We start from the raw sequence: 23,116 nt of genomic DNA on the forward strand, positions 1-23,116 counted from the left end.
GTGGATAGATTTACAACTTCTGTTAAACTACTTTAGCTTATAATTGCAATTTCGGATTGTACAGATTGATATTTGATTGTAAATTCTTTCCGTATTGTGTTCAGTTGAGTTTACTGCCACCACCGCAGCCACTTACTGTGGCTGTGCCAATTACATAGCTACTGAAAGTTATATAGACAGTATACAGTAATATTGATTTGGTTACTTGTATGGCTTATTTCCCTGTGTTTCTATTGTTATTCCCATTTCATTACCATCACTATTTTGCCTTGCCCTTTAATTTATCTTTTTTTTTTTAAGGGCACGAGCCTCTCTATGCCCATTACCCAGCTTTCCGGGTTTGTGTAAACACAAACATTGGCATGTGATTGGCTGATCACCCCATAGCGATGATTTGATTGGCTGAGCAAAGTACATATCGAAGATAAAAGCGAGGCCAGAAAAGTGAGGATGCAAATTGTGATTGGCCAGAATGTGATGATGTATGATAAGAGCGCCCCTCACTTCACACTGGTATGATTTTTGTTTTCCACACTTGCGGAGTCATGAAGCACAATAATTCAACTGCATATAATGCTCATAACAGCTGTATTGTATAATATAACACCCTCAAACTTTGAAATAGTCTCTGAACGTCTCCAAGAAATTGTTTATCCAGTACATGCTGAATGACTGCAGATTCTACACAAATATATCCATAGTTCTTTTTTATGTAAAGCTGAAACTGAGAAATGACATCTTCAAATACATCACAGCATCAAAAAAAAATTCCAGTCCTAAATAAATAAAAATACAAAATGCAATGAAAATTTCAAATGTCTACATGACCTAAATGCTCCTAATTGACAAAAAGGGTGACATTTCCAATTACATCAAATGTAACCGACTCAACCGAGGATTGAACAGGGTGAAATTCTAATTCATACCTAATGACATTCCATTCTCAGCACTATACAGAAAAGTTCCAATCACATTTATCAACAATAAATCTTTGTAAACACAGGAGACAGAACATATGATCTGTGCCTGTGGAGTAGGAAGGTTTACTTCATTCCTGAATTTACTAAGAAACAGAGTATCCACAGCCTTGGCTATCCTTTGGAGTCTTGGGCCAATACCAAACAATAGTTTACCATCATCTTCAGGTGTGTCGTTGCAGCCTGTACTTCACCTAGGAGCCTACAGTATAGTAAACTCATGGGACAGTCCGAGGTAACAGACAGTTCAATGTACTGTAAAGTATAATGAAAGTTGGGCCCCAATCTGTACCGTCTACAAACTCTACATTAAGCTCTGTTAATTCAGTGCCACTGAGCCTCCAGAACACAAGAGTCAGCTTGTGATAGAGATATCCTCTTCCCAGTCACTGACGCTGCCAGCTTTGTCAATGATATGACTACCAGGAGCATATCAAATGATGCTCTGCTCCACTGGATGTTTCACTTCCAGCTTGTCTGTCATCGCTGTTATTTCTAGAATATTGCTCAGCGTTTGTCTCGTCGTTTGTCCATTTCGTTTCGAATTCGAACCTCTAGCACTGCTCTCATGGCTGAATCCAGGATGTTCTTCTCTGCAACACGTTCCACCACTCTCTCAGGCTTATCTCCCTGATGTGCAACAGAAGGATATGATATGATAAATAATAACTTGACATACAGTACATAGCCAGAAACATCATTCAAATGCATGTACAAACCTTGTGGACAATGAAGGATGTAATAGTGCCAGAATCTGACTGGTAGTCAAGCCAGAATAGTTCAGTTCCATGGGTCTCTGTCTCTGTACTTGACCCACTTTCATTCCACTCTTCAGTCTCAGCACCTATGCCAGGCTCTGATCCATCTGGAAATGAAAACACACACACACACACACACACGCACCATTGTATAATCGTACCACTGTACTGTTTGCAAACTGTTAATAAAATGTTCAACAATAAATCATCAGTGCAAAGATGACAGCACACAGCAGAGTTAGTTATCCTTACTTCTTCGACGGGGATGGTATACTTCAATGTCAGGGCGTCGAGGGCGCCTAGGAGTTGTATTTTGTCTCCTTCGTTGAAGCTCTTTTGCGTGCTTCACTTCCCTATCATAGTCATCTCTAAACAGGACAGAGAATTCACCTTTTATTATTGTCTGGAGTGTGCAGTATTATTTGGGACATTGCACAAGGCATAGATATACATCGCCCACCCCACCCCTGAGTTGGTTACTGACAGTACTGTACATATTTCTTTATTTTTGTTCACCACTCGTTTATATGATGTTTCTGCATAGCATTGTGTCTGTCATTCATTTATTACTGTATTGTATTGTATTGTATTATGTTTTGCTTTGCCTAATTGTACAGCACTTTGGTCAACTTTGTTGTTTTAAACGTGCTCTATAAATAAAATTGGATTGGATTGGATTCATGTTTTTCGATGAACTGAGTAAGTTAGGCACCAATGGAAACAAGCCAAAATGCTTTTCTGGTTGATTCTTTTTTTTTTAATGGTACTGTACTGCAGTTCCTTGTCTTTGCAAACTTTAATAAATAATAAATCAATTGATTGATCCTTATCATAACATTACTAAAATATAAACATTATATAAAAATAATTAATATTATTTTTTTAAATAATTAGAATTATAGGATAATCAATGCGAGCCAGCCAATGCGAGCTTCTACTCGATGTCATTGTGTGCATGCGCAGCAAGTATGCGTGGGCGTAGTAACATTTGGTTGGTCTAACAACTATATATAATTATCACTGAATTTTGAAATCAAATGTAACCCACATTAACACATGTTTAAACGATATGAGCTTGCTAGTTAGCAGCGTTAGCCAAGAAAGACTCAAAAATCACCTTGCAATCTGGTTCCTTCGAATATGGTGCAAGAAACCATGGCTCATGTCCAAACGCCCCGAACGTTTGTATTTCAAATCATCATGTGCATCATCGTCCCCTAAAATATCCATTTATACCGTTATACGTTACAATCTTCTATCTTTAATAAACAGTGTATACATTAGTTTTATAATTGGTACAGTCTCAGGGCACCCACCCACCCACACAAAGCAGCACAAAAGGAAGTTACTGTACAATTATAATGCTTCCGGGGTTAACACCTAATAATACTGTTAGTAAAGAAAATTAACCCTAAGAACACTTTTTATTTTTGTGTTTATCCTTATGGTTTATATTTCATGACCAAATAAGTAGCACTGAAATTACAGACATTCCACAGTATATAACATACTATAGTCACTTAATCGCTGAATTTGGGTCGCTTTAAAGACGACGGTCTTAAACCCCGGGTTGCGTTCTACTTGGACGATCACTACCGCGAGTTTTCGATGTCCATCTGTGGACTTGCTCGACACACTCAAGTAATTTCTGCTTTATAGAGATTTTAAGTTTAGTTCGCTAATCGCTATCTATAAGCAACTGTTGCAATGGTGTCTTTGAAGCGACAAAGAGACGTCGAGGTGGACGATGATGACGACGAAGAAGAAGGGGGTAAGTTGCAGTGACAAAATTAGCGAATTTAGTTGGCTAGTAAGCTATTAGTAGCAGCAGGATGCAGGGCCGCTCGATTTGTTCTACGTTGTGTGCCAGGCGCGTACTTAACTACTTGGCGAACGGTAAGGATAAACACGGAAATGAGATAGCTCCACCTAACCGATACACTAGTATAGGTAATCGAGCGTTACCTAAGCTATATATGTTTAGCTAACTGAATTGGCTGCGTGTCTTTTATGGCTTTCGTTTTAAAATTTACCAATTCTGCATACAGTGAAATAAAAAATATATTAATCAATCAATGGAACAATTCACGTTTACTCTGGTCCAACTTAATGTCCTTCTAGTGTCCATGAAAGTAGGTCGGGGACGTGTCGCAGAAGACCGTAGAAGCCGCCACTGTCCTTACCTGGACACTATAAACAGGTATGGTGGAATTACTAGACTAGAAACACTAAAGTTAGCTTTACTTTGGTCAGACTCGGTCTCGTCTTCAGCCTGTGGTGTTAAGTAGTTGTTTAATTCGCAGGAGTGTGCTGGATTTTGACTTTGAGAAGCTATGCTCAATCTCGCTCTCCCACATCAACGTCTATGCCTGTCTCATATGTGGGAAATACTTCCAAGGTATTTATACTATTACACACTTGATGCTGGATCAAAGAATCACATACTGGATTGATATTGTAAATCACGTTTAATCATGTCTCTTACAGGTAGAGGCTTGAAGTCTCATGCTTACACACACAGTGTGCAGTTTACTCATCACGTGTTCCTCAATCTACACACACTTAAGTTCTACTGTCTGCCAGACAACTATGAGATCATTGACTCATCACTGGAGGACATCACAGTGAGTGACTGATGAGATACTCATTTTATGTTTTGATATTGTGTTTACAGGTAGGATAAGTGATATTTTGTTTTGTTAAGATTAGTGTTAATTAGTTCTATATTCTGATAGTACTCATTGTCATTGCTATAGAGTGTTTGTTCAGTAACGGGGTCTCCCCAGCTCTTGATTACAAACATTTTCATGCTGGGATTTGATCAAATCAGGAGAGAGAACTCGCACAGGACATAGAATAATGTGAATCTGGAAGTGATGACAGTGACACAAACAAATGTGCAGACAAAATTGGAACTGGAATGTTATAAAAATTAAAGCTGATGAACCTACTTTTACTTTGTCCTGATTGGCGGAAGACTGACCACCCACCTGAAAATATGCTCTGTTTATCAGACCCATAGAGAGAGTTGTGTGATTGCGTCACGCTTTTATCTCGCCGCAAAACGGGATGTGGCCTCCTGTAGTTCCAAACATTGGAAGTTCCTCATTGAAATGGAATTTAGAAAGAGAACAAAGGTTGAAATCAAATCAAATCGACCAGTCAGGGGCCTTGTGGTTAGTGTCTGCCCTGAAACTGGGAGGTCAGGGTTCGATCCCCGGCGGGGTCATATCAAAGACTGTAAAAATGGGACCCAATGCCTCCGTGCTTGGCACTCGGCATCATTAGGTTGGATTGGGGGGTCAAATCAACTAATGAAATGATTCCCGAGCGCGGCACGGCTGCAGCTCACTGCTCCTTGGCTGCGGCTCACCGCTCTAAGAGATGGGCCAAATGCGGAGAACAAATTTCACTGCGGAACTGTGCTCACATGTTTAGTTTCTGACTGGTTATCTGAGTGATTATGTTTACTTTGTTTTGATATAATGTAATGGGTACTGTAATTATTCTTTTTGATTAGATGCATTTCCATGTATTTTCTGTAAACTATTGTTTTTAGTGTGGTAGATCACATTTATAATATAGAAAGGCCTAACCAGGGACTGGGGTTGCAAATTAGCCTTGGCTTAGTTGGCTATAAACTCTATATACAACGCAACGGTTTCATGTTTTTACAACTTTATACATTCTTTTTTGTCCCTGTTGAATAAAAACTCCCTTTACAATGGGAGTATGTTAGTATCTCTCTCTCTCTGGGTCTGCTGTTTATTAAAGTCCTGGAGAGATTAGGAGACTCCTGTTACTGATCAAAAACTATTGCAATGATTACTATCACAATATAGAGCTTTTACCTTTTTGACAAACTTTGTTTTAACCAAATAAATATCACTTACCATTTATTGTTCAAGTGCAGCCATAAGTACAGTAAGAAAAATAGTACAGTAAGAGTATAAAAACAGTAGTGCAAATTAATTGAATGTAAATTACATATCATGTAATATATATATATATATATATATACTATGTGGTATCGGAATGGCATAGTTTGGCATACTTGCAGATACCAGCATTTTAGCCATTATCGTTGGCTTTTCCAATACTGCCATTGGAACAACACATTTTTATTATGTACTTGTGTAGACTTGAGTCACATACTAGTGCTGCCAACGAATATTCTATATCCGAATATAGATTCGAATCAAAAATAATAATTAATAACCGAATATATAAAATTAAGGTTCGAATTAAAAATAATAATAAAAAATATTTTTTTATTTATTATTATTATTAGTTTTCGGTGCCATGGGTAAGCGTTGTGACTTGTGAGCTTGTAGATTAGTTATATTTGCCACGCGACACGCCGACAACGGCATACATTGAAGAATAAATCATTTCCTAAACACAGACTATACAGCGCAGCGCAGCGCAGTTCTGATTGGCTGCCTCGTCTCCAGCCGTGTTGCCTCAGAATTCTTTAGGGTCACTAATTTGAGCATAACAGCGGAGCGCAGGCGCTAAGGCGCTAGCCAGCTAAAAAGTTTCATAACGTCGGCACTCGGCAGCAGACCCACAGTCCACAGATAATAATAATGCAGCAGAATTAACACTGCCTCCGTGCCTCGTTTTGATAAGGCTGTGTGGTAGGATTGCTCATTTAAGAAAAATGTTTTACTGGAGAAGGGAGAATGTATGCGTTCCGTTCCATCTCAGTTTTCAGCAACACCAATGCGCGGAGAGAGAGAGAGAGTTGCGCCAGCAATGCGATCTTAAATGTTATGTCTCAGGTTGTATTGGTGTAAATATAATTATTAAAAAATCCGATTGGCTCGAATTTAATCCGAAATCCGAATGGCTCGAATTGTTCGAATCCACGTGGGTTTTTAAAACGAATATCCGAATCCAATTTTTGGACAATTACGGCAGCCCTATCACATACCCTCTGTGTTTTTGTCTTTCTTTGTAGTATGTGCTGAAGCCCACATTCACAAAGCCGCATATCTCAGGTTTGGACAAGCAGGGTAGGCTGTATCGTGCCTATGATGGTACCACCTACTTGCCAGGCATTGTAGGACTTAACAACATCAAGGCCAATGACTACGCAAACGTGGTGTTACAGGTGAGAATGCCAATAATGACCCATATCTGGAACGGGACACCAACTTTTCACATTGTACTGACGGCCATTCTCCTTCTGTTTTAATATCCCAAGGCTCTGTCCAATGTTCCTCCACTACGGAACTATTTCCTGGAAGAGGAAAACTACATAGGAATCCGCAGGCCACCGGGTGACATCATGTTCCTCCTTGTGCAGAGGTTTGGTGAGCTGATGCGCAAACTTTGGAACCCAAGAAACTTCAAGGCCCATGTGTCTCCACATGAAATGTTGCAGGCTGTGGTGCTGTGCAGTAAGAAGAATTTCCAGATCACCAAGCAAGGTGCGCTATAATGTTGCTTGTTTGCTACATCAAACTTTTTAGCTTCGGCTTCTGAAAATCTTGTCTATTATGTAATAGTAAAGTAGTGTGCTGATGCATAAAAACAGTAGCTCTAGTGATTAGCTTAGGAGCGAGCTGTGAGAGATTCTCCTCGTAGTTGAGTGCATGTAGCTGGTGGTACGTTTTCAGTAAATTAATACTTTGAGTTTGCGATGTGTGCAAATGTTGACGCAGATTATCTCACGTAGGCAGTGGCTACGCAACATTATCTTTACAAGCCAATACTTTGATAGATATGGGGAGCCAAATGGCCAGGGCACCGGCTACCTCATGGGTGCAATGCTCTCTGATCAGCGAGTCTGTGGTTAGACTCCTAAGCCTAACCCTTCAAAATATATTTAACAAATATAAAATTTGATGATGTAGGAATTCAAGTTTATCTTATAGTTTTGCATGATCTAAGTTGCTGTGAATAAGAGGACAAGGTAAATGCAAACAATGTAATGGGACCACTTTTTGAGAGGTTTGGGTTGTTTTCTTACCTTATGGGCAAACTATTCCATTCCATGAGTTATTTGCTCCGTTGTGGTGTTTATTAGCAATTTAAGAAATAAAAAATAGTCGCTCATTGACTTCCATTGTAACAGGGAAACGGCTTTCAAAGTCACTCTTTTAGCACATGAACCAACTCAACAAAAGCTGATTCTGACAATTTATGACATCAGGAAAACTCATGCGTTTTATTTTCGTCTTTTAAGATAGATTTATAAAGTTATATTTTCGTCTTTTAAGAGATTTATAAAGTTACTATTTTAGTCGGAGATAGACTGAAGCAGTACTACGGCGTTCCCAACTCTCGGGACGTCTTGCGAGGTTTAGTTTGTAAACAAGTCTCCATGCTGTTTGAGATGCACCCAGCTGCAGCCTCGCATACGAGCAGTCCCAGACACAGACACTTCTTCTAAAGTGTCTCCCTCAAACACGTCCATTGTGTATGTTTTTAGTGACAAGCGGACGAGATCAAATCAATTTGTTTACATCTCCGTCGTGGCTCAACATCATTCCAATAAGGAAGTGGTGTACAGTTTTGGTCCAATCAGATCGTTTTTTTTACTCCACGTGAACAGCAGTGATTCGGTCGGCGTAGGCATACCTACCGGATCTTCTTTCTACACAAATTAGTCAAAACAAGACAAAGTTGATTTTTTTTATTAAAAATAAAACCGCATGAGTTTTCCTGATGTCATAAACCGTCAGAATCAACATTCATTTTGCGTTCGTCTACGAACGCAACAAAAGTTGATTCTGACTGTTGTGATAAAACGTGACTTTGAGAGCTGTTTCCCCGTTAAAATGGAAGTCAATGGACCCTATTTTGTATTTCTTAAACTGCTAATAAACAACATAACGGAGCGAAATAATTCATGGAATGGGATAGTTTACCCAAACCTCTAAAAAAAAAAGTGGTCTTACCCTTTAAACAATGTTGATGATTGACTGTTCTGACCTATAGGGGATGCCGTGGACTTCCTATCTTGGTTCTTGAATGCTCTACATGGTGCTCTTGGAGGCACTAAGAAGAAGCCATGTGAGTGAAAGGCGATTTGTATGTATCTTGCTGTAAAATCTGTACAAATGTATTTAACCTATACAGAAGTCTGGTCTTAGTGTAGTTTGAGAAGGATCATTAATTATTTCCTTCTCTGGCAGGAGCCACACAGAGTCATAAAAGCAGACAGTATTTGAAATTTACACAATCTAGCACAAAAACTAATTTCTACTCGGCATTATCGTTGTCAAAACCTTTCTGTATGCTCGTGACATCATCATACCCGGAAGTTATGTGGGAACGCCTACTCTGTGGCAAAAAACGACTTTCTGGCCTAGACGGCACATACATCCAAACAGAAAATCTGATTGCGTTAAACTGCCTTTGCCACTCACTTTATGCATGTGCATACCCTCTATTGATGCTATAGAAAATGAAAATAATCTCAACCATGTCTCTTTTCCTACCATTATAGCAATCCTTACCAAAGTATTTCAAGGCTCCATGAAGATCTTCTCAAAAAAGCTTCCACACCCAGATCTGGTGAGTTGCTTACTCTTTATTTGCGATTTGATCGATTACAATATTTGATTATAATTCTTTTGAATATATGGAGCCCCTTCAAATTCCCTTTAACCTTCAAAATTCTGAAGTAGTCTTTTATTCAGATAAGTTTGTCCTTCTGAATTACTCTAGGCTTACCTGGCTAAGATATGTATGCACTTCATTTAGCGGAGAATATCTCAACTGTTCTTGGCTAATATGACCGCTGCGAACAACGTGGGAACTGTGAAAGATTCTCTATCCGGGGCGAAATACCCGGAAATGACCACACCAGACAGCTACTTCAAACATGGCTCTATCTATCTAACTGTTTGTGTGACAGATTTCCTGAGATGCTCAAAATGTTCAGAATACTCATGTTTGAATTAACCCATTTTGGGCGGGAACACTTTTCGGTGTTATAAGCATTTTGTTATGCTTTAGCTATTGAAAAATAGCAGATCTACAAGCTCATAGAACTTATAAGAACATATAAAAACTTGCAGGTCTGCTATTTTTGAAAAATCGTGAAAATGTGCCTCAAATCTTTTGAGCACCACTGATACAGAAACATAAGGACATTTTAGCCAAGAACAGTTGAGATATTCTCCGCTAAATGAAGCGCATGCATATCTTAGCCAGGTCCTAGAGTAAAGAAGACATGGTCTTTGGAGCATGAGTGTTGTCAAAAGTCTTTATTTTATTGTTGGCACATACCTTTTTTCTCCAACACCTAAAGCAAGGGGTATAAGCCATTTCATTTAAAAACAAGCCATCTCTCTTCTTCCCATGCAGTACTTTCCCCTAGCCTCCTATTCCATAAAATAAATCACACCTGTGTGAAGTGAGGCGTGCTAATATATTAAAGTCTAACTCATGTTGATGATTAGGTGATGTAATAGTCTTGTAAAACAAACGGTACAAACATTACACACATTACACAAACAATAAAGAGACGATATGATGTAAATGACACATGATGTAAAATTACTAAACTAAACTCAAAGACTAAAGACAAACATTAAACTGGTGTATAGGATGGGCTTTTCTGCCTCCATTTTGATAGAACAGTGTAGATCAGGGGTAACCAACCAGGGGTTTGCGAGCTACCAGTAGCTCGCAGGAACCTTTCAAGTCGATCGCGAAGTGTCAGACCCATTGGAATAATGTCAGTGCCGCTCGTCACATGCAAATTAATTTTGAGCAGAGCGCTGTGGCTCTGAGTTTGAGAATAGACCCCATCGTCCAAGGGTGCGTGTGTGTGGTGGGGGGGGTGGTATCTTAGCAACACTGAATGATCTGTCCCATTGGTCGTGTGCTCGTATCATGAGCCAATGGCTGCAGCTCTGAGCTTCCCAGACCCAGGTTGCCTGCCGTAAAGAGAACTGACAGCCACAGGGCTGCTACCATTAGCAGCAGTGAGCGCTCTTCTCTTCTCGTGAAGAAAGCAGGACAGAGTTGTCAAATAAATCCTGCCGTCATTCATACTGTATTTATTCTCCGACCCAACATTAAAATACGGAACAACGTGCGTCCCGTATCAGTTCATTACGGGGCTCGTGACAGGCTGCAGACACAGAGTTGGGACTACTAGCCGATAGCGCCGCTGCTCCTTCAGTTTTCGTTGTTCGTTGTTATAATATTTTTTATTATTGGGATTTGATCATTGATGCAAATTCTAAACATATGGATGCAGCTGAGAGCCACATACACAGCTGCATTTGGTTTTTAATTAAGGGCGCGTTCTGAATATACCAGTCTGCAATGCAAACTAATAGGCGAGCACCATATCTGTGCAAATATATATGGTCATGTTATGCCTATGTCATTTGAACATCTGCCAATGTGAATATTCATTGAAATGAGAAACAAAATATTTCTAATACTAATTATTTCTAATTTGTCTTAATATTATTTGACATTGATAATATAACTTACTAGTATTTATTCTAATTTAAGCTTTAGTCTTTGTGTGGATGTGTGCACATGCATTGAGCCTGTCAGAAATAGCAAAAAAACAAGTGTTTTTTCTAACACGTTTTAGTGGTAGATCTTGGCTTACAATTGGGAATAAAATGGGCTCTTGGGCTTGAAAAGGTTGGTTACCACTGGTGTAGATTGACAGGAAATGGGGAGAGGGTTGGGGATTGACACACAGCAAATCAGGCCCAGTAATCAAACCTGGGACCAACCGCCAGGCCCCATCAGAGCTTATGTGGCCTACATGTGCCTCAACCACTCGGGTATCGTGCCCCGGCTACAGCAGTTCTAAGTCCTCAGCTCAGTGTCAATTTTCCAGCCACCAGAGGAGAAGGAGGCGATGCTTCTGAAGGAGGAATACCAGGAGGAGATGTCTGAGTCCACCTTCCTATACTTGACCCTTGACCTCCCAACAGCTCCATTATACAAGGATGAAAAGGAGCAGCTTATCATCCCACAAGTGCCCCTCTTCAACATCCTGGCCAAATTCAACGGCATTACAGAAAAGGTACAGACTTATAGATATGTTAATTTTCTGTCAACTCTATCATAACTAGTTTTATATGGCTATGCTTTGAATACTATTCTACAGTATAGTCTTAAAAAGATGGACTAGACAGAAAATAGTAAATTATGAGATTGATCAAAGCTAGTTTTAAGTCTGGCCAATGAGGCATCTACTATTTATCTGTGGAACGAACGTGTTTCAGTCAGTGAATGACCCACCCCCACAGTCTCGATCGCTGTGTTTGGCTGAGCAAGCACTCAGTTTCACTATCAAATACATCACTATTCTGGTCGTGAAAAGCCTTTTCAGATGGTCTTTAATACAAATTAAGAAAGTGATACAACAGTAGAGTTTATTGCAGATGCCAGATTGCTATAATTACAATAATTGTATTCTATTTTGTATTTGTGAACCACAGTGCTTTATCTATTTTATTTCAGGAATACAAAACCTACAAAGAGAACTTTCTCAAAAAATTCCAGTTAACCAAACTGCCTCCATATCTCATCTTCTGCATCAAACGATTCACCAAGAACAACTTCTTTGTGGAGAAAAATCCAACCATTGTCAACTTCCCCATTACGTAAGTTACTCAAAGTCCAAATGAAAACCATTCTTTATACTAGTGGTTCTCAACCTGGAGGTTGCGACCCCCTGATGGGTTGCCAAATCATTTGGAGGAATTGACAGATGCTTTCTTTTTTTTTTAAATATTTTTTATGGAGGGACAGACAGTAGGCTGACAGGAAATGGGGGGGGGGGGGGGGGGCGGAAGTAAAGTCCATCGGGAGTCGAACCCGCGGCACACTGCCAGACTGGATTGCCAGCCAAGGTGCCTGGACCGCTGAGCCATGGCCCAGGCCGCCAGATGCTTTCTTAATTATGTTTATTATTGGGTTTTTACAGCAGTCATACATAACATTAACATTTCTGGAAACCCCATCCCCCCCACCCTCAAAACAACACACACACACACACACACACACACACACACACACACACAGTCACACACACACAGTCACACACACTGATCCATTGATGCTGTGAAGTTTAAACCAATCACAGTTTCAGTGACATTTCTTTCACCGTTTCCACTTAAAAGATCCTGGTTCAACTCAATTGCCATTAGCTTGAGGGGTGACTCAGTGACCATGTATGTTGTTAACTTGTTGCCTGTCTGCACAGTATAAGCAATGACTTATGCCTGTCCTTTATTATATTAATGTTTTCAATGTTGTCCATTAAAATTTGCTCTGACTAGGAATGTAGACCTTCGTGAGTATTTGACTGAAGAAGCCCAGGTAACAGAGACGCACACAACCTACGACCTGGTCGCCAATGTAGTTCATGATGGGAAGCCCACCGAGGGAGCATACAGAATACACGTCTTGCATCATGTAGGTGTCAGTTAAACACTGCTCACTTCTCGGACCACTAAGCAGAAGCAAAATAATGAAACCTGTAATTTATGTGATTGGTGAGTTTTCTTTTTTTTTTACAGGGTACTGGAAAGTGGTATGAGATGCAGGATTTGCAAGTGACTGATATTCTCCCTCAGATGATTACACTGTCAGAAGCTTACATCCAGGCAAGTTGTACCATTTTATTTACACTAGTCTGACAGACACTTTGAGTCCCACAAAGCAGAAGTTCTACAATCTAAATACTGTATTCAAAGATTTTGGAAGAGCTTGTGTGAGACTAATTCAAACCGACATTAGACAGTTTTATCTTTATTTTTGGTAGCCCTGTAAACATTGAACGCTTCATAATGATGGTATCAAATTTGTAACAAATGTTTATTTCTTGTCCAGATATGGAAAAGAAGAGAGGATGATGACACAAATAGCCACACGGGGGCATAAGTGAGGCTGGGATTTCAGTGACTGTCCAGAAAGAGCAGACCTGTCCACCGCTGAAAGTGGCTTCAGAATAAGTTTTTCCGCAGCGGATGAGACAAAGAAAAACATAACTTTTAACTTTTGACTGTCTGTAATTTACTAAATAAATTGACTCCAAGATACTTACTGGATTCTATATTTTCATTCTAAGGATTAACATTTGGAAATTATGTAGTGATGAGTAGTAGTGTAGTTACAAGAAATGCATTTTACAACACTTGGAACATAGTTTTTATTACAGTGTTTGATTGGGGACAATTAATTAACTTAAGTTATCAGTGCTTATTTATAGTTCTACTGGTATTATGCTAATATACAGAGTAAAGACTACACAAACTTTACTTTCTTTTCTGGACCAAAGTCTGTCTCAACACATTTCATGCAGACTGTATTCTTTCGGTTGTTTGACCTATGGTAAATAATGTAAGTGATAGAAACGGCACTTAACTAGCAAGTAAAAAGGCTTTTGTCTTTGTCTTTTGATCAGTGCAAGAAGACTGCTTTTTTCCAGGTACTGTTTTGGAGCTTCGGTCATTCAGACAGGCAGATTTCTCACTCTTAATTCCACATGTATTTCTCACAGAAGCCCACATTCTAGAGTAGAAGATAAACAAATCAATTTAGTATAGATTAGATTAAACAAATACTTTTTAATTCATACTTTGTTCTGGTTGGCAGCCACAAAAACCTTATTCATTTTCATTAGGTAAACTCATGTTTCCAATGTATCTTGTTGAATGACTAGCACCTGTACAAATGTGATTTATCGATTTTTTTCCCCCCCCACAAAATCTACATCCTCTTAATAGATTTGTTATGAAATTGACAAATTAAATCAATCAACTATGACCAAGCAGCTAGTACTTTGTGGTCTGTCTGGCAGCCCAGCGCTCTTATCGTCATACATTATCATACATCACATTCCGTGCTCAGCCAATTCAATCATTTCAAATTTGGTACACAAAGCTGGGCATAAGAGGGCCTAGCACCCCTCAAAAATGTTACTTTGGCATATGTGACTGAGTACTGGCATTGCTAGTGATAAGCCGACTGTTCAGTGGGGGGGAAAAATTGAAGTTGAAGTTAAAGTTTGTCAGAACCACCTCTACTATATAAATCACTTGAGTGACAGTCATTAGAAAGTTACTAGGCCCTGTTTACACTGGCAGCCAAATGTAGCCTGAATCAGATCTGTGCCACATCATGATTGAAATCTGATTTGTTTAAATGAGTAAATGCAGACCGGTCACATACAAGTCAAATGGACTGATATTTTCCAATGTGACTTGAGCCACATTCAGAGGTGGTTTCAAATCTGATTTGAGGAGATCTTTCTCAGTCTGAATGCAACAACCTCTTCTAAATCAGATTCCATGTGACTTGTATGTCACCTGTCTTTAACTTACACCACACTTCTGAGCAGTTCCCATGTCTTTGCACCAGTAGCTGGGTCCCAAGTTACAAACGTTCTTACCCCAAGGCCTCCATTCTTTCACAGTAGCACACAGATCAGCTCTCTTAAGGAAAGACAAGTGACAAGAAAGGAAAGACAAGTGAACTACACTGAATTAAGACATCGGAACACTACTATGCCAGTCTTTAGTTGTGGAGTACTAGTGACAAAGGCAGATTTACACCTAGTAGAACGAAAAATATATTTTACTTCACAAGCATCTGGGACAACCATCTGGTTTCCTAAAACCTTCTGCAGCCTGGATCCATGAAGTTTTGTAAACGCCTCACACTGAAGAGGGAAAAAAAGAAAGGTTAGATTGTCAGTCACTTCATGTTTTATTGCACTGAACTTTCGAAATTTTCGAAACAAATGTGTGAAGGAAAGCCGCAAAACATCCCATGAGCGTCACCTTAGGAATGGCTCTGGGGTGATGGAAGCAGACAGACTGGAGGAAAGAGGAGTTCTGAAGTTCAGTGGAGTTGAGACCTAGGTGGAGTCGACTTAAAACAGTCAGAGTACGGCATGACTCGCAGTCAGAGGGGAGGGCCATCTCTGTGGAGTCAGCAGAGCATTAGTTGAGAAACTTTGTGGAAATACTCTTTGGTTTTCAGTTCCTAGTACCCATGCCACTCACCCACATGAGATGTCTCTTTGAACAAACACAGGTGCAACATGGCACAGATGGCATGTGGTGCAGCTGATGATAAGAGGAAGCTAACTATCTCCTTCCCATACTTATCGATAAAGTCGTCACATTGTTCCTTATAACTTCCAGGGAGAAGATTACACACCTCTCCCATAAGGTTGAGCACAGTCTCCTGCAAAGCAAAAAGGAGAGAACAAAGTGGCATACAAATGATACGATATAATCCTGAAATATATGTGAACAGTGCATTGTAATATGAGAGTACATTCACCTCAGTCCTATTTGTAGGCAGCATTTCCTCCAGTTTCTTCATGACAAACAAGCATAAGCTGCACTGTGGGCTGAACTGCACCTGGAGAGAGTGTAACTGAGACATTTTTCACATACCATATGAAAATTATCTCAAGTTTCACTTCATCTATTTAGAAGAGTTCAACTTGTGCTTTCTCCTTCTGACCTGTGTGCTAATGTGTGCTCTACTCACAGAGCTGGATATATCTTTTTCAATGGCAGGCTGAGGACGTTCCACCAGTTCACTCTCTGACTGGATCGCACAGAGTCCCAGGACAATACAGGCTTCACGAGGATTCTGCACAAAGAATAGAATTGATAGCCGATAAAGCACCTTTGGTGCATTTGCACACGCATGCGTAAATAAAAAAAAACCTCACCAGGTCATTAGTAATGAATTGCAGGACTTGAGGCAAATATGTCTTCACCCGTGAAATGCAGCTTGATTGTTGTTCTGAAGGGAGGTGCAGGCACAGATCATGCAGGGGTTTATATGTAGTGTCCTGCAGAAACATCTGTTAGTGTATTGTCTTGCTTGTGTTTGGGCAAACGTATACTAGTTATATTAAGCAGAACTGAAAGAGGAAGTAGAGTGTCACATTTGAGTACCAAAAGCAAGGACATTACAGTAGGTAAGAGCCACCAACAAAATAGTTTAATTAAACTAATGGAAATTGGTTTGTTCTGATATTTAAATATTTATTTACTCCATTACTAAAGTTCATATGTTTTACATATCAAACAGATTCTGCTTGCTACTGAATGACAACAAAAGATAATCATATTATGTTTAGAAGATTTCACACACTACACCAAACCCATAAAGTCAACATTCACCTGTGTGTCTTTATTATCCATCATGGCTGTGAACAGCTGAGAGATCTGGGTGCATTCTGAACAAATGTCTGGTGTCTAGTAAAGAACGGACACAGGTCAGAAACATGTTTATTCAAGTATTATAAATTAGTGTTTTTCTTTTGTCTTTTAATGGCTTTTTGTGGCATGTGAGAGTTAGTTACTTTAAATGAGACATCAACATTTTTTAAAGAGAAATCGTAGGTCTATGTGGTGTATGAAGATGCGGTTTATTTATTTTTTGTGATCAGTAAAAGTTTTGGCAATACATATGAAGTTAGAAATGCATCTCACCAAATACTGTGAATGTCCTCTAATGACCCTGGAATACCCTTATTGACATCCGAAAACACATAACAAGCAGAGAGAGAGAGAGAGACTTTAAATTTCGATAGAAAAATGTATGTTTAAAAAAACAATAGTCTGGCTACCATGTCATAGGCCTACTCGAATTATCTGATTGAGTTGAATATTAAGTGCAGTGAGGCAGACATGTTCGTTGTATCATATTTTCGCTGACCAGGTGCTGTTGGCAGTTGGCACCGTTATATATAGTTAATAAACGGACATACCGGGACACAGACACGCAACGAGGACCACAGCGAGAGAAGCAAATACCATCATCACGAGGGAAGCCATGTAACAACAATGTAGTTAGGGTGGTGCCATACAGAATAATGTTTATGCGTCCAGAGTCCGGAAGCGCAGATCAGGCTCGTACCATCCAATCGGATCAAGAGAGATGTGACGCTCAAGCTGAAACCGGGTAATAGAACGGTCAAAATACCTTGCTTTATTTCAGCATTTTGTATTTATTTTCAAACATTGTTTTAGGCCTACTAGGCCGTTATGCCAAAACCTCATTGTATAATAATTGACCATATTAATATTCACATTTCCCATCATTTCCTGTCTGAAACATACTAACTATCGTCTAAAAGCTAATGGTGTCCACAAGATTAGCATTAGCCTATTCATCAATACGCCTCATTGAACATATTTTAATTTACTGTTGCATTTTCCTGCATTGCTAGTCTTCACAAACACTATCCATAACGTGTTTTAGTAGGCTACGTAGACAGCTTGCCTTGAAGACATGTTGCACAGTATGCCCAATAGATGGCAGTAGAGGTTTGAGCCTAAAATGGGTGTTTATAGAAAGACATGGATTTTTTTGACAACTGGTGATAAAAGAGCTTTAAATAATTTAGTTTAAGATGAATAGATTACATTAAATACATTGTTAAATTTTATACTGTAGGCTTTGGGGATGGACTTCATACTGTAATGAATATCGTGTGTGTGTGTGTGTGCGTCACTTTATCATAGGCTTGAATTGAAAATGTCAGGAAAGACTCGAATCTGAGCTAAACTATCTGGTGCAGCAATAGTTTGCCGCTCTTGGTGTCATTGGCAGTGTCCTGCTTGACTCATTCAGGCTGCTATTTTCTGGCTCAACCTTGGCATTCCATCATACAGATTCTTGTTGTCAACATGTGTAGGCCTACTCTTGCTGATGATAAGTACTGCACGCAACATTCTGGTGTAGCCCCCATCTAGAGACTTCTGCAAGGTTGGCTTCAGAGTTCAGCATTCACTGCCGTATAGGAGAACAGACTCTACTGTTGCATAGAAGAAGACGAGTTTCAATTTAAGATATTTGAAGATTTCACTACACAGAATGAATGCAATGATATTTATTACGGAAAAGGAATACATCGAGTATATGGATGAATTGAACATGATAAAATCATAAATACAGTCATATTGGCATGACATTCAATTTAAATTAAGCTTTGGCGCGGGCCCCGGATCTGGTCAGGAGCCTCGAATCAGATCCTGCCTGATGGAAGGCAGGGGCCCCTGTGGGGCCATCCTGGTGGTGCCTGCTGCTGGGCGGTGTCGGGGAGGTGGCGGCTGACCTGAACAGATAGCACAAGTGAGACAAGGACGGAGGAGGCATGCATCCTTTTAAGGAGTACAGACATGAGTTGCGCTGATCTGATTGGAGCAGGGCCGAATGGGTTGAATTAGGGGAACCGAGTTTGATGACGGTTCGTTCCACCTCTCAGTTGAACTTTCGTTTTTAACTTATATTTGGTTACACGGGGAAGGTTGGAGTTCCATAGACTGGCCATGCCGTTCAGGCAGGGCCCTCCATGCAAGTTTTTTCAATTACCTTTTTCTTTTTTCAATTTGTTTTGGAAAATATAAAAATAAGAGGCGGGGCAGCTATCCAATACTAAAATCAAACAACTTAAAAACTATCTGGGGTGCTCACAAAAGCCTGAGTGAGCAGACGATAAAATGATAGAATGAAAGTGAAATATCCCTTTAATTAATATATCATTAGTTAAGTTAAGTGGACCCTGGGAGGGTCGTACACTTATACATGCACGTGAAGGAAGATGAGGTCCCCATTATTGTTTTGTATTCCTCATCTCAAGGTGTCTAAAGACATTTAGATTGTCCGAACTTGATATATGTTCCCATGGGTCCGTTTGGCAGCCATCTTTGTCCCCCTCTTGCATCAACAAAATCAACATCACCATACAAATTTCCCCATTATCTGTGTAATTTTGGCATAAGGAATTTATGGTTAGAGATGGTTAGTGTGTCAATACCTGGAGTGTGCTCGGTTTATCCTGAGGTCCGGTGGGAAATGATACAAAAAGATTACCAACTACCCCAAAACATAGCATCTATTAAATCATTCTGCAGTACAATGAAAGGCAGTACTCAGGGATACAGATTAGCCTCAGACTGGCATAATTTTAATGATTACAATGATGCATATCCTGAAATGAATAAGAACAGCAATTTTTCTCAATTTTTAGGCCCATAATCTGACATTAGATTACATAAAATCCGTAGGGAGCGGACAAAACGGAGGGGAAGAGACATTTCACATGTTTTGTCCGTGCATCTTTTATCAACGTTCGGTTGCTGACTGTTCCAAATCCGACGTACGTCAGTACATTACGGTGGGTGCAGTACCCCGGTGACATTTGACACAAGCATACACAAGTACCGTAAATAACGTATGAAATGCAGACGTACGTAACAGGCGTACGTGGGCTCCTCACCCCAAACGTACAAGAAAGTACTATGGGCCCTATTTTCGTCAGTGCTAAACCCCTTATCCCTAAACTTCTTTGCCTTTTTTACATTTTTGAATAGTTCAAATTGCCGATCTACAAGCTCACATGAATGAATCCTGGAAAGAACGACTTAAAGTGTATAACCAGAAGTACAGGAAGTACAGGGCTACACTGTCCAGCCTACTGGAACGCCCTTTAGCTTTGTATACTGTATGTACTTCTGGTTAGACACTTTAGGCCACTGTTTACCAAACAGTGGGTCGGGACCAATTTGTGTGTCATGACTGGAGTGAAAATCCCATTTTATTAAATTTTACAGTGATTAGGGGAAATCATGTGTGGCAATCTATCTTTTTGTTGAATTAGGTGTAACTGGTGGTAGTTAATCATGCTAAAATCAAAGAAATGCAGAAAGATAATGGTGGCGACTGGTGAGTCAGAAGGAATGCGGACACAGCTTCCTGTAACTTGTATTTACAGTAACCAGTGGTGGAAATACCCATAAGATCTTGGACCCTGGCCATTCAAATAATCAGGCCCAAATTTCCTGAGGAAAGTTTACTCAAAGTACATCAGTCTTCAGGAGCTTTGACCCTGAGAGCTGTATAAAGTACATAAGAAGCATGTGGTCACCCCAGCACAGGTTGACCTGAGAGGTTAGTTGAGGAGGAGAAAGTTGATGTCCAGACTTGAGTCAATTGTTCATACCCTGAAGAAGGCATTTTGTTGCCGAAATGTTGGTTTCACATTAAAAGCTTTTTTCATCGTAACTATGAGCTGTGCGACCTCTATTTCTTTTTTCCAAGTCTTGTCTCCTATGGGGTGGCGGTGGCTCAGGGGTAAAGTGGCTGGATGGTAACCGCAAGGCTGCCAGTTCAAACCCGGGCTCCCCCAGAGTTAGTGTCCTTGCTCAAGTGTCCTTGAGCAAGACATTGAACCCCTAATTGCTCCTGATGTGTTGGCTGGTGCCTTGCATGGTTTCCACCGCCATCTGTATGAATGGGTGAATGTAATGCACAATCTATGTAAAGCGCCGTGGATAAAGGTGCTATATAAATGCACCATTTACCATTTGTGGTTAGCACCTCCTCACTATTTGCGTCATGATTCATGAGACCCTTGACCTAGCATTGAAGGACCCCTCCACTCTTGCCCTCATCAAGAAGTATGTGGCATATGAATTCAAGGTGAAGCACAATGAAAAGATATCATTGCTAACCTACCACTGACATCTGTAGCTTGTTTTGTCATGCCAGATTAAACCTGTTTACCTTGTTATTTTGACTATTTGAATTCATATTTTATTATTCCCTATTCATTGTCAATTGTATTTGATTCCAGAGTTTGCGTGGTTCATATAGTTTGGCATGTATATAGACAGATATTTTTGGAAGAGTTTTAGTGTAAATTATACATTTTATTTTCTTATTTATCAAGTTTTACTAAGTTAGAATAATATATCATTGGAGTGCATGGGGACCCCAGTGAAGCCCACCTCCCAACTAACTACTTAACGTGATCGTGTGAACCTGCTGGTGTGATTTGGTCATTTGGAGAGGGGGAGCCTGGGAGGTAGTGATAGTTCCTGTGCATATGTGCCTGTGTGTGCGTGCACATCTGTGCATGCCATTAATTAATTAATTGAGTGATTGTATGGGGTGTTGTTTGTTTTCTCTGGTGACAGGTACAGTCGCCCCTTTTCCATCTCGCCCCCAACCGCAAAGAACGGTCGTCCCTACCATCCGGTACGGTCGCCCCCCAAAGCGACAAGTCGCCTGGTAAAACCGTTGTATTTTATTAAGTACTGTACTTTATGCAGACAGACAGGGTCAATGGCAAGGTGCCAACTGCCAACCTTAAATGGGGATGAGCCATTCATCAGGTAATGGGGGAATTTCCAGAACAATAGCTATCTATGGAAATGGTATACAACAATGCTCAGTGCAATGGCTAAAATAAACATGGGGCGAGATATCCACGCTTCAGGGCGAGATATCCACGCTTTCTGGACGAGTCATTCCGGAATTTTCTCTTACTGTAACTTCTTGCTACCAGGAAATATTACCTTATGGCAGGGCTCGAAATAGCGACCATTTTGGTCGCAAATGCGCCTGAATTTTAATCTGTGCGATCTCAAAATATAACTGGGCGCACCAGTGCTACTGCATATAATTACTCTAGTGCGACCAAAACGATCGCGACCGAAAGTGTCGCGGGCCGGTTCCCTCCCGCGAGATGATTTAAACTTGTAGAGCATAAAGATCTGAGCATGTAAAAAAAAAAGTAAGTTCCTAGTCCATTCCTGTCCAGAGTTATGATTGTTTAAAGAAATATCTCCTTGGCTTCTTCTACTTCCTCTAACCTCCCGTCAGTCCGTGGACTGATTGGGTGATCAACATCAGCTGGACCTGAGGTCCTCAGCTGTGAGAGACAACAAAAGGGCTCAATTGAATGGAATGTGTGGAGTCACACACACACATTTATGATGACGTTATGAAAATAACTTCTCATAAATATATACAGTAGGCCTATATATATATATATATATATATATATATATATATATATATATATATATATATATTTTTTTTTTTTACTTCAATCAAAAAGCAGGCCTACATAAAACAAAGGGTTTTGTAGCCATTTACAAAATCAGAAATTATAGCAGAGACAGTATTTAGAATTTAATTATATTTTCAACTGGTTTATTGCCACAAAAATAGCATCTCATACCAACTGGCTTGTAGGCCAGTGGTTCCCAAAGTGGGGTCCGGGGATCCCTAGGGGTCCTCGGTTAAATGATAGTTAGGAACCAAATGGAGCCTTATGGGTCTGAAACTCTGAGAGTGTACTACATACTATGGGTAAACCAATTTCACTGTACATTTGTACACTCAGTTAAATTAACTTTGATTTTATGGGTCCCAGAGATAGAAATGGGGAACGGTAGCCTAATTCAGGTCAAACTGGGGGTCCTTGAAATGTAAATAACTGAAAATCACTGCTAGAGCCGTAAAAATCTTCTCATATGGGGGTCCCTGGCATATATTTTCAAATGGGGGTCCGTGGGCTAATGAGTGTCAATTTGAGGGTGCTTGACATGAAAAATGTTGGGA

General features: G+C 40.0%; 3 protein-coding genes across 6 annotated transcripts; 1 reads left to right on the top strand and 2 right to left on the bottom strand.

Annotated features, from left to right (window-relative positions):
• Nucleotides 1–692: 692 nt before the first annotated feature.
• On the bottom strand, nt 693–3,045 carry cUnh2orf68 (chromosome Un C2orf68 homolog). Its single transcript, XM_080765201.1, has 4 exons — nt 2,853–3,045; nt 1,988–2,103; nt 1,697–1,842; nt 693–1,607 (listed from the first exon to the last, which is right to left on the bottom strand). The coding sequence occupies exons 1-4, from the start codon at nt 2,963–2,965 to the stop codon at nt 1,485–1,487; spliced, it is 498 nt and encodes a 165-aa protein (XP_080621327.1). The 5' UTR covers nt 2,966–3,045; the 3' UTR covers nt 693–1,484.
• A 257-nt stretch (nt 3,046–3,302) lies between these two features.
• usp39 (ubiquitin specific peptidase 39) lies at nt 3,303–13,769 on the top strand. The gene is made up of 13 exons (XM_080765169.1): nt 3,303–3,506; nt 3,857–3,935; nt 4,039–4,133; nt 4,223–4,359; nt 6,699–6,851; nt 6,945–7,170; nt 8,684–8,758; nt 9,195–9,262; nt 11,562–11,750; nt 12,191–12,333; nt 13,012–13,147; nt 13,252–13,338; nt 13,565–13,769. The coding sequence occupies exons 1-13, from the start codon at nt 3,443–3,445 to the stop codon at nt 13,613–13,615; spliced, it is 1,503 nt and encodes a 500-aa protein (XP_080621295.1). The 5' UTR covers nt 3,303–3,442; the 3' UTR covers nt 13,616–13,769.
• A 98-nt stretch (nt 13,770–13,867) lies between these two features.
• sftpbb (surfactant protein Bb) lies at nt 13,868–17,607 on the bottom strand. 4 transcript variants are annotated; one of them, XM_080765173.1, is made up of 11 exons: nt 17,472–17,607; nt 17,194–17,231; nt 16,882–16,956; nt 16,425–16,547; nt 16,238–16,342; nt 16,025–16,099; nt 15,742–15,925; nt 15,517–15,659; nt 15,315–15,395; nt 15,058–15,168; nt 13,868–14,245 (listed from the first exon to the last, which is right to left on the bottom strand). In XM_080765173.1, the coding sequence occupies exons 1-11, from the start codon at nt 17,536–17,538 to the stop codon at nt 14,210–14,212; spliced, it is 1,038 nt and encodes a 345-aa protein (XP_080621299.1). In that variant the 5' UTR covers nt 17,539–17,607; the 3' UTR covers nt 13,868–14,209. The 4 variants fall into 4 exon arrangements, with proteins under 4 accessions (XP_080621299.1, XP_080621298.1, XP_080621297.1 ...); XM_080765172.1 differs by having other exon boundaries at nt 16,025–16,105; XM_080765171.1 differs by having other exon boundaries at nt 16,025–16,120.
• Between the last annotated feature and the right edge of the window lie 5,509 nt (nt 17,608–23,116).

Source organism: Protomyctophum bolini (assembly GCF_963924005.1).
Source record: "Protomyctophum bolini genome assembly, chromosome: 6".
Lineage (NCBI taxonomy): Eukaryota > Metazoa > Chordata > Actinopteri > Myctophiformes > Myctophidae > Protomyctophum > Protomyctophum bolini.